This window comes from Theropithecus gelada, chromosome 1, assembly GCF_003255815.1.
Source record: "Theropithecus gelada isolate Dixy chromosome 1, Tgel_1.0, whole genome shotgun sequence".
Lineage (NCBI taxonomy): Eukaryota > Metazoa > Chordata > Mammalia > Primates > Cercopithecidae > Theropithecus > Theropithecus gelada.
The window spans coordinates 161,767,418-161,783,733 of NC_037668.1; the positions used below are offsets into that span (position 1 = coordinate 161,767,418).

The 16,316-nt window shown below is 44.0% G+C and overlaps 1 protein-coding gene and 1 pseudogene across 5 annotated transcripts; one reads left to right on the plus strand and one right to left on the minus strand.

The window, feature by feature from the left end:
• The first annotated feature begins 2,265 nt into the window (after positions 1-2,265).
• On the plus strand, positions 2,266-3,894 carry LOC112631279 (annotated as a pseudogene).
• A 2,788-nt stretch (positions 3,895-6,682) lies between these two features.
• Positions 6,683-14,874, minus strand: SNRPE (small nuclear ribonucleoprotein polypeptide E). Of its 5 annotated transcripts, none has more exons than XM_025390471.1 (5): positions 14,716-14,854; positions 14,233-14,273; positions 12,694-12,756; positions 11,312-11,390; positions 6,687-6,908 (listed from the first exon to the last, which is right to left on the minus strand). In XM_025390471.1, the coding sequence occupies exons 1-5, from the start codon at positions 14,729-14,731 to the stop codon at positions 6,853-6,855; spliced, it is 255 nt and encodes an 84-aa protein (XP_025246256.1). In that variant the 5' UTR covers positions 14,732-14,854; the 3' UTR covers positions 6,687-6,852. The 5 variants fall into 5 exon arrangements, with proteins under 5 accessions (XP_025246232.1, XP_025246256.1, XP_025246261.1 ...); XM_025390476.1 differs by lacking the exon at positions 14,716-14,854 and adding an exon at positions 14,500-14,585; XM_025390464.1 differs by having other exon boundaries at positions 6,698-6,908; positions 14,233-14,259; positions 14,746-14,874.
• Positions 14,875-16,316: the final 1,442 nt, after the last annotated feature.

Consider the following 16,316-nt stretch of genomic DNA (forward strand, 5'->3'; position numbering starts at 1 on the left):
CTCAACAACAAAAAAACTAAATAACCTGTTTAAAAATGGGATTGGAATAGACATTTCTCCATCTGAATAGCCAATAAACACATGAAAAGATGCTTAACATCAATAATTGTTAGGGAAATACAAATCAAAACCACAGTGATGCCATTTCATACCCATTAGAAAGGTGGCTATCGAAACAACCAGGAAAGTGTTGGCAAAAATATGGAGAAACTGGAACCCTTATCCACTGCTAGTGAAAATGTGAAATGGTGAAGCTGCCATGAAAAATAGTAGGGTGCTTCCTCAAAAATTTAAAAACAACATCACCATATGATCTAGCAATTCTACATCTAGGTATATATCCAAAAGAACTGAAAGCATGTTCTCAAAGAGACATTTGTATACCCATGGTCATAGCAATATTACTCACCACAGGCAGAGATGGAAGCAACCCAGATGGTCCATCAATGGACAAATAAAATGTGAAATGTGGATACAACGGAATATTATTCAGCCTAACAAAGAAAGAGGCTGGGCATGATGGCTCATACCTGTAATCCCAGCACTTGGAAGGCTGAGGCGGGTGGATCACCTGAGGCCAGGAGTTCCAAGACCAGCCTAGCTAACACAGTGAAACCTTGTCTCTACTAAATATACGAAAAAATAAGCCAGGTGTGGTGGCATACACCTGTAGTCCAAGCACACAGGAGGCTGAGGCACAAGAATCACTTGAACCTGGGAGGTGGAAGTTGCAATGAACCGAGATCGCGTCGCTGCACTCCAGTCTGGGTGATGGAGCGAGACTCTGTCTTCATCCCATGTCCCCCCAAAAAGACGGAAAAAAATTTTTTCTACATTTTCCAAATTTTGACATTTTCTACAACATGAATGAAGCTTGAGGACATTATGCTAAATAAAATAAGCCAGTCACAAAGAGACAAATACTGCATGATTCTATTATATGAAGTACTTAGAACAGAAAATATAATAGAGACAGAAAGGAAGAAGAATGGTGATTGCCAGGGCATTAGGGAAAATGTAGAGTTAATAGGTACAGAGTTTCAGTCCTGCAAGAAGAAAAATGCTGGAGATTGGCTGCACAATGTGAATATACTTAACACTACTGAACTGCACACTTAAAAATGGTTAAGATGGTAAATATATATTATGTGTATTTTACCACAATTCAAAACAATTTTTTATTCTTCTGAGACAGGGTCTCACTCTGTCACCCAGGCTGGAATGCAGTGACATAAACATAGCTCACTGTAGCCTCTCTCAACCTCCTGGGCACAAGTAATCCTCCTGTCTCAACCTCTGAAGTAGCTGGGACCAGAGCCATAACTGGCTTTTTTAAAATTTATTTTTTATAGAAATGGGGTCTCACAGGCCAGGCGCGGTGGCTCACAACTGTAATCCCAGTACGTTAGGAGGCTGAAGTGGTGGATCACCTGAGGTCGGGAGTTCGAGACCAGCCTGACCAACACGGAGAAACCCCGTCTCTACTAAAATTACAAAAAAATTTAGCCAGGCATGGTGGCACATGCCTGTAATCCCAGTTACTTGGGAGGCTGAGGCAGGAGAATCGCTTCAACCTTGGAGGCGGAGGCTGTGGTGAGCCGAGATCATGCCATTGCACTCCAGCCTGGGCAACAAGAGCGAAACTCGGTCTCAAAAAAAAAAAGAAAAAAGAAATGAGGTCTCACCATGTTGCCCAGGCTGGTCTCGAACTCCTAAGCTCATGTGGTCCTCCTGCCTCAGCCTCCCAAAGTGCTGGGATTACAGGTGTAAGCCACTGCACTCAACCTAAAAACAATTTTTTAAAAAGGAATAAAATACCAAAATGATAAAACAATCTATATCTATTAGCATGAAGCTTAGAAGAATAAACATCTAACTCTTAACAGTGGTCATCTAGGAGAACACTAGTAGGAAAAGGAGTAACTTTTTTTCTATTTCTATTTCTATACTGTTTGGATTTTGATCATAAAAATGTACTAACATTTTTAAATTTTTAATAATTCCATTGGATATAACTTTTAAGTTAATCTCCAGGTACTAACAGACGTAAGTCCTCAAGCTACCTTAAAAATAAAGTTTTGCCGAGCGCAGTGGCTCACACCTGTAATCCCAGAACTTTGGGAGGCCGAAGCAGGATTGCTTGACCTCAGGAGTTGGAGACTAGCCTGGGCAAAAAAAATTAAAAATTAGACTAGATGTAGCTTCTCTATTCCCTCTCAAATCTCTGCCTGGTTTGGACCATCTGCCTCCACTCTTGCCCCTACCATGTTCACCAGGGTGACCCAGAAGTCCTACAAGGTATCCGTCTCTGGTCCCTGGGTCTTCAGCAGCTGCTTCTACATGAGTAGGCCCAGTGCCCGCATTAGCTCCTCAAGGCTCTCCCGAGTGGGTAGCAGCAGTGCTTCTGGGGTGGTCTGGGTGCCGGCCCGGGTCTGAGTGGAGGCTATAGTGGGGCCAGTGGTAATGGGGAGCATCACAGCCATCATGGTGAACCAGAGCCTGCTGAGCCCCCTCAAGCTGGAGGTGTAACCCAACACCCAGGCCATGTGTACCCAGGAGAAAGAGTAGATCAAGACCCTTATCAGTAAGTCTGCCTCCATCACTGACACGATACAGCTCCTGGAGCAGCAGAACAAGATGCTGGAGAGCAAGCGTAGTCTCCAGCAGCAGCAGAAGACAGCGTGGAGCAACACGGACAACATGCTCGAGAGCTGTATCAACAACCTTCGGCAGCAGCTGTACATTCTGGGCCAGGAGCAGCTGAAGCTGGAGGCAGAGCTTGGCAACATGGAGGGGCTGCTGGAGGACTTCAAGAATAAGCATGAGGATGAGATCAGTAAGTGTACAGAGATGGACAATGAATTTGTCTTCAAGAAGTTTATGGATAAAGCTTACATGAACAATGTAGAGCTGGAGTCTTGCATGGAAGGGCTGACTGATGAGATCAACTTCATCAGGCAGCTGTATGAAAAGGAGATCCAGGAGCTGCAGTCCCAGATCTTGGACACATCTGTGGTTCTGTCTATGGACAACAGCCACTCCATGGACACAGACAGCATCATCACTGAGGTCAAGGACCAGCACAAGATTGCCAACCGCAGTTGGGCGGAGGCTGAAAACATATACCAGATCAAGTACGAGGAACTGCAGACACTGGCTGGGAAGCATGAGGATGATGTGTCGCACAAAGACGAAAATCTCGGAGATGAACCAGAATATCAGCCGGCTCCAGGCTGAGACTGAAAGCCTCAAAGGCCAGAAGACTTCCCTGGAGGCTGCCATCATGAACGCCAAGCATCATGGGGAGGCTCCATTAAGGACAGCAATGCAGCTGGGTGCAGTGGCTCACATCTGTTAATCCCAGTACTTTGGGAGGCCAAGGCAGATAGACTGATTGAGGCCAGGAGTTTCAGACCAGCCTGGGCAACATAGCGAAGTCCCCTCTCTACCAAAAATACAAAAATTAACTAGTCTTATAACCCAGTCTCAAAAAAATAAATATTTAAAACTAAATTTTTTTTTTTTTAAAAGACACCACCCCCCAAGCTGGCGTACCAGGAGCTGAGGAATGTCAAGCTGGCCCCGGACACAGAGGCTGCCACCTACATGAAGCTGCTGGAGGGCAACAAGAGCAGGCTGGAGTCTGGGATGTAGAACATAAGTATATATATAAAGACCACCAGTGGCTACTCAGGTACACTGAGCTTGGCCTATGGGGCCTCACAAGCCCTGGCCTCAGCTATGGCTAGGTTCCAGCTTTGACTCTGGCAGGGGCTCTAGCTCCTCTAGCCGCACCAGCTTCTCCAGGGTTCCTCCAGTGCTGTGGTTGTGAAGAAAATAGAGATGCAAGATGGGAAGCTGGTGTCCGAGTCCTCTGATGTCCTGTCCAAGTAAATGGCCATGGCAGCCCCTCCCAGCCCATCCCTTCCTGTGGATGCCCCAGAGCCAGTGGAAGAGGCCACTGTGCAAGGGAGCATAGGAAACAGGAGTGAACATAGCCTCGCCTAAGTGAGGCTCAGTCCTAGCCCTCAACCCAGTCATGGAGTTTATTGCCTGGGGTACCCCCCTGGCCCATGACTCCAGCTATAAAACAATTTGTTTTTGTTTTTGTTTTTTTCCAAAATAAAGCCTTAACTACCTCTGCCATTTAAAAAAAAAAATTGCCAGGCTTGGTGGTGTGTGCCTGTGGTCCCAGCTACTCAGGGGGCTGAAGTGGGAGAATTGCTTGAGCCCAGGAGGTCAAGATCACAGTCAACTATGATTGTGGCACTGCACTCCAGCCTGGGCAACACAGCAAGACTCTGTCTCAACAATAAAGTTCAAACAAGCATTTCCTCACAAAAGCATGCATCAGTAGATAGTTAAGGAAAATGCCTGTGTTACCCAGTTAACCTGTGATGCTACTAGGCTTACTTACCCCACCATGACACTTTCCGGCCCATAATGCCTTAATCCAAATTAGAGGTACACTCTCTAATCCTGAAACTGTTGACAAGTGTGATATGACAAGAGTTGGTACCCCAAAGCACAATATCCTATTATTTTCAAACTTTTCCTTCTCCCTACCTGCTACTAATTGACCACCAGGCCCACATCAGCACTTTTCTTTCAGAGCCTGATTCTCTATTCCTCCCACTCCCACTTCAAGAATGCTATGAGGGTTAGGGGTGTCTATCATGACCCCCTCGGCAACCAACAGCCGTTCTAGAAAAGCTGACATAACCCAGGGCTGCCAACAAGAGCAGCTTCCCAGCAGGATGTTTTAGTAACCTTAATGAGGCAGAGAGCAACGCCTCCCGTAAATTCTGGTTGGAAGAAACAATCTAGAGATGGTGGAAAAGTACAACTTAAAAAGCAAACACCACAGGCTCCAGTAGAGCAGGAAAGCAAGCAGGGATTTCTAAATACAGACCTCAATTGTAAGAGTTCGCTGTACCTTAATTCTCACTATCATCATTTGCTCTGTCAAAAATAGAACCTTCCATGTCTTGATCCATTCAGAATAAGCCACAGCAGGCACAGCTCTGCTTCCACAGGGCAGCCAGGTCAGAAAGGCCACACAGGGAAATGGAAAAGGCAGCCAGCAGGTTTTCTTAGAGATTATACTCCTCTGGGCTTTTATCCTTCTTCCCAGCTATTCTGGTGCCAAGAAGGCTGCAGGGAGGTCTTTGCTCTGCTCTGAAAAAGCTTCAACTCCATCTTTTCACCAGCAGGGCTGAAGCAGTCTCAGGGCTGTAACTCCCTCTGCTGCCCAATGTTTTCTTTGCATGTAGTGATCAGTTTAATTAATTTCAAACTCAAACGTTAAAAGAACTAATGCAGCCCTTTATTTCAAAATATAATAGAAAGAGCATGAGTTCAGACAGGAGGAATATAGATGGAATGCACGGTTCAAAGCTGTATACACTTCTGCATTCACCTACAAATCTCCTTTATCTCAGAAAGGATTTCTTTTATTCAGTTTCATGAACTGAAACTACAGTCTCCTTCACAGGCATGTAGAAAAGTAGGAGCCAGACTTCTTGGTCCTTCCTTATCCATCCTTAATAACAGCATTGCCTTTAGCAGAACTTAAGGCAGGCCTTATTCACCTTTCAAGATCCAATTTAAATAGTACTTAGGATGAGGCATTAAAACTACCTGTTTACCAGTCTGTTTCACTGTACTGATTCAACACTGTGTCTAGCTAACAGCATATGCTCACTATCTATCTAACAGAATTCTAACTAGAACCATGTGCAATATTGGGGGAAGGGAAACCTGCCCACGTAAGAATTCAACCAGAAATCACTGGGGGAAGAACCAAAATTCTTAAGAGATAAGAATAAGAGCCGGGCGCGGTGGCTCAAGCCTGTAATCCTAGCACTTTGGGAGGCCGAGACGGGCGGATCACAAGGTCAGGAGATCGAGACCATCCTGGCTAACACGGTGAAACCCCGTCTCTACTAAAAAGTACAAAAAACTAGCCGGGCGAGGTGGCGAGCGCCTGTAGTCCCAGCTACTCGGGAGGCTGAGCCAGGAGAATGGCGTAAACCCGGGAGGCGGAGCTTGCAGTGAGCAGAGATCCGGCCACTGCACTCCAGCCTGGGTGACAGAGCGAGACTCCGTCTCCAAAAAAAAAAAAAAAAAAAGAATAAGAGACAGGTGTGTTTCTCTAATATACCATTATTCTGCCTAACAATTTACCTACCAGCTGTGCTTGTGGTCCTTTTCAGATTACCAATCTCAGTCTCTTTCCTGTAAACTCTTAACTCATTTTTAAAGTACTTGAAAGGCACTTCATTCTTTGCCTATACCCAAATACTTCTCACATTCTGATCTTAGTGATAAAATTCACAAAGACCTCACAGTGACTCAGTTACAGTGTTGAGCAATACTGACCCAATTAAATAACGTACCCAACCTATTTAGGTTAGAAACTCTGGTATTCCAGCATCCAGAACCAGAAGTGATGAAGACAATTATTAGTGCAATAACCCCAATTTATTTTTGTGAACCCTCCCCTTCTCCACCTCCCAATACTGGAAGCTTACCTGTCAGGCAGAATTCCTAATCTGCCTCAAAATCTACAGGTCCAAGCTCTGCGAATACCAAGTGCTCAAGGCAACTGCCACCCTTCAGAAAACTAAAGTAAATACCAACAACGAACGGTGTTAGTGTGTAAAAAGTCTCTACTGATGAATAGGAAGAAGCAATGTAAATTTTTAAATACAAACAATCCCACAGCATTTATTGCCATCTTGTATAACACAAGGGTAATCAAAACAATATGAATAAATGTTCATATTAGACAAAGGACATCTAAAAACAAACTGTATTCTTCTCAACAATTTCTCACTTCATTGATCATTTCTAGTTGGAGACACTTTGTAGCAGAGTAATATTATCTCCTTTCAGCATGATCCGACCTGCAACACAAAAACAACAAAAGGCTATTAATAGCCACACACTCAGATGTTTTACTCTCAGAATTTTGTATCCAGTTTTTGAACAACATTTTGAAAATGCTTTCTTATAAAAACACGTAAACATTTCCAAGTGTCCATATAGTGAAATGTTTTCTGGCTCCATTAGAATACATTTACCTTTTCTACAAACTAACAAAGGTAGATGATATTTCATGACAAGCATCATTTCTATGAACTAAGTCAACTCAATAGGCCTCATACCACATTTCCCAATGCTGAGTTTGTAAAAGTTTGGAAATGAGTCGTATGTCAAGTTTGGGAAATATAGCATATTATAACTCCATTCTTAAAGCTGTTAGTATATTAAAGACTCCACCCTATCTCTACTAAAAATACAAAATTAGTTGGGCGTGGTGCCGTGTGCCTGTAATCCCAGCTACTTGCGAGGCTGAGGCAGGAGAATCGCTTGAACCTGGGAGGTGGTGGTTGCAGTGAGCTGAGATCGCACCATTGCACGCCAGCCTGGGCAACAAGAGCAAAACTCTGTCTCAAAAAAAAAAAAAACCAAAACTCCACCCTACAATAAACAAACCTGTTTAAGTTTTACCCAAACTTTCCTAAGGTTATTTAAGACGATACTTTTCTAAGAAATCTATAAACATCTTCAGGAACACTGGTGTTCACTGGCAGAACAGTTTGAGACATGTTGATCAACTCCAACAGCAATTAAACTGTTCTACTTTCCCAGGCTTCTGCAGGTATTAATAATATTCTATTCTACAGGATGAATACTACCATGAGAATTCAACAGTTGGTAAATAATTTATAAATAATATGACCTCGGTGAGGGTAAGCCTGCCCTTCCTGGCAAGACATCTTAAAATCTGAAAAATCCAGCTGGGTATGGTGGCTTATGCCTATAATCCCAGCACTTTGGGAGGCCAAGGTGGGCGGAATGCCTGAGCTTAGGAGTTTGAGACCAGCCTGGACAACACGGTGAAACCCCGTCTTCTACTAAAATATAAAAAATCAGCCAAGTGTGGCGGCATGCACCTGTAATCCCAGTTACTTAGGAGGCTGAGGCAGGAGAATCACTTGAACCCATGAGGTGGAGGTTGTAGTGAGCCGAGATTGTGCCATGGCACCCAAGCCTGGGAGACAAAGCAAGACTCCGTCTCCAAAAAAAATAAATAAATAAATCTAAAAAACCCAGGTTTTCATAAAAATAGTGTAAGCAGGAAGAAGCTAGCGAAACACCATACTGCTTCTCAGAATCTACTTTCCACATATCTAGTATAGGTTCATGAGAATCCTGAGGGTCTGAGAGACACCTGAAACCCACCACTGATAAAAGTATTAGTGAGCATTTAACAAATGAAGACAAAATGCCTAAATAAACCTCAAGTGAATGGGATGTTAACAGAAATGATTCAGTGTGTCTTGAAACCGTGAATACTAAGACCATTCATTAACTGGGTTAAGAAATACCGTTCATTGCCAGGCTTAGTGGCTCACACATGTAATCCCAGCATTTGGGAGGCCAAGGCAGGTGGACTGCCTGAGCTCAGAAGTTAGAGACCAGCCTGGGCAACACAGTGAAACCCCATCTCTACTAAAACACAAAAAATCAGCCAGGCGCGGTGGTGCACGCCTGTAGTCCCAGCTACTCGGGAGTCTGAGGCAGCAGAATTGCTTAAACCCAGGAGGCAGAGGTTGCAGTGAGCCAAGATCGCGTCATTTCATTCCAGCCTGGGCAACAGAGTGAGACTCCGTCTCCAAAAACAAAAGAAAGAAATACCATTCATTATTCAAGTATTTTTTAGTTTCTATTATGCGCCAGGCATAGAGTTAGGTACTGAGCACACTAGGGATCAAAAAAGGCATGATTCATGCACTTATGGTGAAGCATCTCATAACAGGAGAGACATTAATAAAATAATTTCAATAATAAATGTTTTACTACAAACTCAGGGAGCACATAACCCCGCCTCCCCCATCCCCAGCAAAATCAAATTAAACTCTGAACTTTTTAGAACAGGGCTTCCTAACCCCTGGGCCACAGACCAGTACCAGTTCTGGTCCCTGTTAGAAACCAGGTCACACAGCAAGTGAGCAGTGGGCAAGGTGGCAGAGCTTCATCTGTATTTACAGCCACTCCACATCACTAGTATTCCTGCCTGGGCTCTGCCTCCTGTCAGATCAGCGGAGGCCTTAGATTCTCATAGGAGCATGAAACCTATTGTGAACAGGGCATAGAGGGATCTAGGTTGCGCACTCCTTATGAGAACCTAATGCCTAATGATCTGTCACTGTCTCCCATCACCCCCAGATGGGACTGTCTAGTTGTGGGAAAATAAGCTCAGGGCTCACACTGATTCTACATGATGGTGAGTTGTATCACTATTTTATTAAATATTACAATGTAATAATAATAGAAATAAAGTGCACCATAAATGTAATGTGCTTGAATCATCCGAAAACCATCCCCCACACTCCGGTCCATAGAAAAACTGTCTTCCACAAAACTGGTCTCTGGTGCCAAAATGGTTGGAGACCACTGTCTTAAGAGAACTGATATTTGATCTGAGCTCTAAAGACACAAGGAATATCATATACAAAGATTAATGGTTGGGCAAATGCACAGACTCAAAGAACTGAAATAAGACAAGTGTTGCTAAAGCTCAGAAAGTAAGGCACAGTGATATGAGATGAGCAGAGGGAGATAAGACTAGATCATAAAGATCATTAGATTTGCAGAATCATTAGATTTTTTTTATCCTAAGAGCAACAGGAAGTCACTCAAGAATTTCAAGCAAAGGGATGACATGTTCAGATTGTTTTTAAAAGATGACTGAGGCCTGGAAAGCAAACTGGAGGTAGCTGCAGAGAAATCAATTAGTAAGCTGAATTGGAAACTGGTGCCATTCAATAAGGCGGGAAATAATAATACAATAGCTCTAAACAGTGTGAGTTGGAATTGAGTTTGCTTTCTGATATGCTGACTTTAAGAAGCCTTTGAAACATTCAAGTAGAAATGGTGAATAGGCCCAGACTTGGGAGTCCCAAATTTGGGAGTCAATATACATAGATGGTAATTGAAGCTGTACTCCAGTGCCTAGGCAGACAATACTGAATGACAGGAGGGCCTAGAACCAAGCCTGGAGCAACTCATTTAGTGACTGGGTCCCAAAGAATGAACATACAAGTCTGAAAAATAGCCAGAAATGAAAAATTAAAACCCAAGTATAATATCGTAGAGCCAAGGTGTGATACTGCAAAATATTTATTTGGTCTTCAATCCCATACAACTCCTAAAATCCTCAGAATCTCTAAGGTGTTGCCTTTTTGTATGCTAATGATTGACTGACCACCAGCAGCCCCTGCAAAGTTTCAGCATTGGAGCTGCTCACTGAAAGGACCAAGGCATTAGTGAGGTCAGACTTTCAGCCCCACCCTCCAACCCAGGGAGGAGAAGAGGAGCTGAAGGTTAAGCTGATCACCAATAGCCAATTTATTCAGTCAGGCCTACATAATGAAGCTTACATAAAAACTGAAAACAATGGGTTTCTGACAGCTCAACACATGGAGGTTCCCAGAGAGCAGTGATTCGCATCCCTTCCTATATGCCTTGCCCTGTGCATCTCTTCATCTGTATTCTTTGTAATATCCTTTATAATAAACCAGTAAATATAAGTGTTTCCCTGAGTTCTGTGAGCTGCTCTAGCAAATTAATTAAACCAAAGGAGGGGTTATGGGACCCAGTTTACAGCCAGTCAGTAAGAAGGACAGGTAAAACAATCTGGAGCTGACTATTGGCATCTGGTGGAGCATCGAGGGGCAGGGAAGGCAATCTTGGGGATTGAGCCCTCAACCTCTGGGAACTGACACTATCTCCAGGTAGATAGTGTTAGAACTGAACTGAACTTGACGACTCCAAGCTGACGTCCACTGCCGAACTGACTGCTTGCTTGGTGTGTGGGGAAATACGCCCACACATCTGGTCACAGAAGTCTTCTGTGTTAATTATTGTCAACTGAGGAAATAGAAAAATCTACTTGGGTTTTCCCCCCCACTCAGACAAGGGAACAAAGCGCTTTAAGGAGGGAGTGGCCAATGGTGCCAAATGCTGTTGAGAGTTTAATTAAAATGAGGATTAGTACTGATCATTAGATTTAACACCACTAGTCTTTGGTTCCCTTGGTGAGAGCTCTCTGGGCAGAGAAGCCAAAATGGAGTGTGGTGAGAAGTGAGTGGTAGAGAATAATTTCAAAAGTGTACTACTACTCTGAATAATAACTTCTCAAATGCAAAGTAAAATCAAACATGAACTGAGTTGCAGGTCACTGAATTCTGCAAGTGAACAAAACATTTCTACGATTCTGTAAGACCACTTATATCCTTACCCAGTTGTTTTCTTGACTTTGTTTTAGAATGAATCTCTTCTGCATCATCTAATACAAGGTTCATATATTCATCAAAACCCTAGAAAAATAAACAAACTGTCATCGTCAAAGAAAATCACATCCAACCCATTTTAAATGTGTATACCTATGCAGATACAAAATCCAACTAACTTCAAAGATTCACTCATCTCAAGCCCCGCACTCCACCTTCCACCCAAAGTCTTTTTTCTTTTTTTTGAGAAAGGATCTCACTTTGTCTCCCAGGCTAGAATGCAGTGGTGTGACCTCGGCTCACTGCAGCTCGACCTCCTGGGTTCAAGCAATTCTGCTGCCTCAGCCCCACCAAGTAACTGGGACTACAGGGCGCACCACCGTGCCCGGCTACTTTCTGTATTTCTGGTAGAAACAGGGTTTCATCATGTTGCCCAGGCTGGTCTCGAACTCCGGAGCCAAAGTGATTCATCATGCTCGGCCTCCCAAAGTGCTAGGATTACAGACGTGAGCCACCGTGCCCAGCAAAATATTTAAAAATTAGCTGGACATGGTGGTGCATGCCTATAGTCCCAGCTACTAGAGGCTGAGGTGGAAGAATCACTTGAGCCAAGGAGTTCAAGATTGTAGTGAGCTCTGACAGCACCTGGGTGACAAAGCAAGATCCCAACTTAAAAAAAAAAAATTACTTAAGGTAGCCTGCTATCCCTATTTAACCCCACTGAGCTCTATTCAGGTATCACCTAACCCACAACAAACAATTCCATTAGTCTCCACCCTTCCTAATTTCCTTTCTTTTGTCCCCTCTCTCCATACTAACATCGTTGCTCAAATATTTTTTTTTCAAATAATTTTTAAAAGTTAATTTTCAGCCAGGCATCGTGGCTCATGCCTGTAATCCCAAGACTTTGAGAGGCTGAGGTGGGAGAATCACCTGAGCCCAGGAGACCAGCCTGGACAACAATGTGAGACCTCGTCTCTATAAAAAATAAAAATTTAGCAGGCTGTGATGGTGCACACTTTTGGTCCTAGCTACTTGGAAGGCTGAGGCAGGAGGACTGCTTGAGCCCAGGAGGTCTCAACGAGCCATGACTGTGCCACTGCACTCCAGCCTAAGCAACAGAACAAGGCCCTTTCTCAAAAATAAAATACAAATTTTCTTCTCAACACAGACAGAGGAAAGAAAATGAATTAAAAGTTAATTTTCCCTGTCTATTAAAAATTACCCAATCCTTACCTATCAACAATGAAAAAAGGCTAAATAGCGGCCCCCAAAAAACTTTGCTTAGGTTGGATCTTTCACTTTTTATACACTGTTCTGGCTAGCCACTTTCTGAGAAATCTTTTTCTATGACCAAACTGCTATGAGATAAAATTGCCTGGATACTCACAATGATACAGCCTTCTATCCGCATATTCACTTGCTCATAGAGCCACACCTGAATCCGCGATCTCTGAAATAATCATAAAAGTAGAAACGTTAAAAAAAGAAAAATGGGGCCGGGCGCAGCGACTCATGCCTGTAATCCCAGCACTTGGGGAGGCCCAGGCAGGTGGATCACAAGGTCAAGAGATAGAGAGCATCCTGGCTAACATGGTGAAGCCCCATCTCTACTAAAAATACAAAAAAAATTAGCTGGACATGGTAGCACACGCCTGTAGTACCAGTTATCAGGAGGCTGAAGCAGGGGAATCACTTGAACCCGGGAGGCGGAAACTGCAGTGAGCCGAGATTGAGCCACTACACTCCAGCCTGGGCGACAGAGTAAGACTCCGTCTTAAAAAAAAAAGAAAAAAAAAGAAAAGAAAAAAAAGAAAAAGAAAAACAGGCCAGCTGCCTCGATTCACACCTGTAATTCCAGTACTTTGGGATGCCAAAGCAGAATAATTCGCTTTGTGGCCAGGTGTTCAAGATTAGCCTGTGCAACATTAAGCAAGATCTTGCCCCCTCCCCCGCCCCCCTCCCAAAATTGAAGTACACAAAACCTAACCATTTTGGTCAAACGACAAGAGAAATATGGCTCCTAAAAAAAACTGTAATGAATGTAAGTCAAGAGTTTTAACTAATTAGCCCATATCTAAGAATTATTCACCAGTAATAATAATCTCAAAGAGAATTTTCATTTAATAAGTTCTATATTGGAACTATATAACCTAATAATTTTCCTGTAATCTTGGGACTCAACATTTCTTACTGCTTCTGGTTTCAATCTATTTAAGAGTGAAAGTTTTTGACAGCATAGCACAAAGCAGCAATTTCTAATGACCAAGGGCTTATATCTTGCAGCAAAATCCAGTTCCAAAACAAAGCTTTCTCATGTCACACACCTAACAACCAGGACAGGAGCCCTCAATTCAGGTGGTTAAAAATTATTATCACCTGAAATTAATGTTTTTCAGTTGTGTTGTCACACTATAAAATTTAAGTTGCTAAAGTTCCCCCCAAAGGAAAGCAGCTGCCACCAAATTCCTCTGAAGCTACCCCTTCTTTCTTTTTCCGTCTTTAAGTTTTCCAACAGATATTAAACACATCACCTCTTGACATGGTTTAAGTTGGTTGGGTTTTTCTTCCAATGTGTTTCATCTTAAAGGGGAGAGGTTCCAACGTTCTAGGCATAATCACTACTAACAAAACTACTGATGCCCAAATACCATGCTCAAGTCTGCTGATAATACTTTTTGGAATTAAAAAGTATTTTTGATCTTGCAAAGTAATAATACAATTCTTTGCATGTTGGGAAGTGGCATGGATACACACCACTTCACCACATTAGTGCTTTCTCAGTACTCCTTCCCCTCGATTACCCTTCAATCTCCAGTCACATCTATTTTTAAATTCTAGAACACAGCGATCACTCAGGTTAACACAAAAAACTAAATCAGTTCATCTCTTATTTAAAAAATAGTTACGAAACAAGCAACTTACGTACATTTTGTAAGTATCTGAAGATGAGGTTCTGCACCACAGTGGCTAAGGAAAAAATACAAAAGCAGCATAGACTCTGCTTCCTGAAACAACTGGACGACCCTGTTTCCGTCTCACCTTGGTATACTGAACGCGAGGTCTGGTGCTTACGCAAACAAAAAGTGCCCAGCTGGGCATTCATTAGGGGTCTTCTAAAGATTAAAGAACATCCCTTCTACTTTCATTCCCCTGGAGTTTCCCGAAACCTTTAACTCCCGTTTTCACTCCGCACCTAAAGTTCTCTTCCCTCCTTTCGCCGCCTCCATTCCTGCATTCCCCCACGGCAGAGATCCACCCAAGACCACCTCCCCACCATCACGGTTCTTCAACTACCCGCGCTTTCTTCCAGTCTTGGTCGCCCCGGGGGCTCATGGGATGTGGATTCGTACTCCGCTACCCCAGGCCTGCTCTCAGTGTGCGCCTTCGCACCCCGTATTCTGGCCCGAACCTCCCAGTCCTGACATCCTGCGTAGGATACGATGGGCTGCACCATAACCTTCTGCACTTTCTGGCCCTGGCCACGGTACGCCATGGTGAAATTTCACAAAGAGCACAACCTCACGCTGCCTCTGAGAGCAATTTCCGGAATAAAGAACCGGAAGCGGAAGTATGTGAAGGTTACGCGGCGACATGGGCGTCTCCTAGGAAATGCCCCTCTAGCCACGAAGTCATGTTTCTCCGCTGCATGGCCTCCGAGGGAGGCCAAACTGAGGCGTCTGCGCTGTGGAAGATGGACCGGTCCTATAGCGCCACCTGGAGGCAGACGGGAGGAGGTGCCTTCGGTTGCCATGTCTCCAATTTCTTTTCTTTTCTTTTCTTTTTTTTTTTTTGAGGCGAAGTCTCGCTCTCTCGCCCAGGCTAGAGTGCAGTGGCGCGATCTCAGCTCACTGCAACGTCCGCCTCCCGGGTTCAAGCGATTCTCCTGCCTCAGCCTCCCGAGTAGCTGGGACTACAGGCGCGTGCCACCACGTCCTACTAATTTTTTGTATTGTTGGTAGAGACGGGGTTTCACCATGTTGGCCAGGATGGTCTCGATCTCCTGACCTCAAGATTCGCCCGCCTCGGCCTCCCAAAGTGCTGGGATTACAGGCGTGAGACACTGCGCCCAGCCCGTATCTCCATTTTCTGAGTTAGCTTAAAAAGCCAAAATCGTCCCACTGTGTATCTCTGTGTGTAAAGTGAGTTAATTTCGTGCCTTTCCTAAAAGTTTAGGCTTGATAACAGCGTTGTGGTGGACAGGGTAGGGCGGCAAGAAGCCCAAACTTCAGGCCTCCCGCCTCTGGCAGTCGGCCAGGGGCGGTCTGCATTCCAAAGCCAGACGGCTGGTTCGCTCCAGTTACGGATTCAGCTCAGCCACTTCGTGGACAAGTTTACTGTTCAGGTGGCAACTGAGGGTGGCGATCTACCATGAAGACGCTGAAATCTACATGCTGGGCGCAAATCCAGCTCTTTTAGAGTTGGGTGACAAAGGATAAATTACTCAGGCTCACCGTGTCTTGGCTTAGTTTTCAAAACGGAGATTAAAGTAAAGATTAACTTTACTCAGGGGGTTGAAGATTCAATGAAAGAATTGTCTATGTGTGCACACAGTTAGGCGTCAGCCAGTGTCAGAACATGTCCTTCCCTGGATAACACAGCTACTAAGTGGAGGAGCTGGAATTCGTAGTTGTGCCTGACCCCAAAGCCCAACTACCTTTCCATTGTGTCATAGCTTGTGGCCTGGCAGAGAGTTCATTTAATTGGCATACACGTTATAGAAGAGGAAACTGAAGTTTAGACTTTTGAAAGGACTTGCCTTAAGGGAACACGGATTAGGGCAAATGGCAGAATCAAAATTAGCTTTTCTGAGGGCTTCTGTTTAGTGGGGATAATAGTAATGACGACCTCAGAAAGGGTTTGAGTTGAAAGTGATTTTTAAACTACACAAAGCGGCCAGGCTCATGCATGTAATCCCAGCATTTTGGGAGGCCAAGGCAGGTGGGTCATCTGAGGTCGGGAGTTCGAGACTAGCCTGGGCAACATGGTGAAACCTTGTCTCTACTAAAAATA

What these genes read in the sequence shown, in the direction of transcription:
- SNRPE (XM_025390447.1), bottom strand. Translation starts at nt 14,409, where the DNA reads ATGAATGCCCAGCTGGGCACTTTTTGTTTGCGTAAGCACCAGACCTCG. An exon ending in TCTTCAGATACTTACAAAAT is followed by an intron (nt 12,757 to 14,232) that starts GTACGTAAGTTG and finishes TGATTATTTCAG; the next exon opens with AGATCGCGGATTCAGGTGTG. An exon ending in AAAGTCAAGAAAACAACTGG is followed by an intron (nt 6,909 to 11,311) that starts GTAAGGATATAA and finishes TTTGTGTTGCAG; the next exon opens with GTCGGATCATGCTGAAAGGA.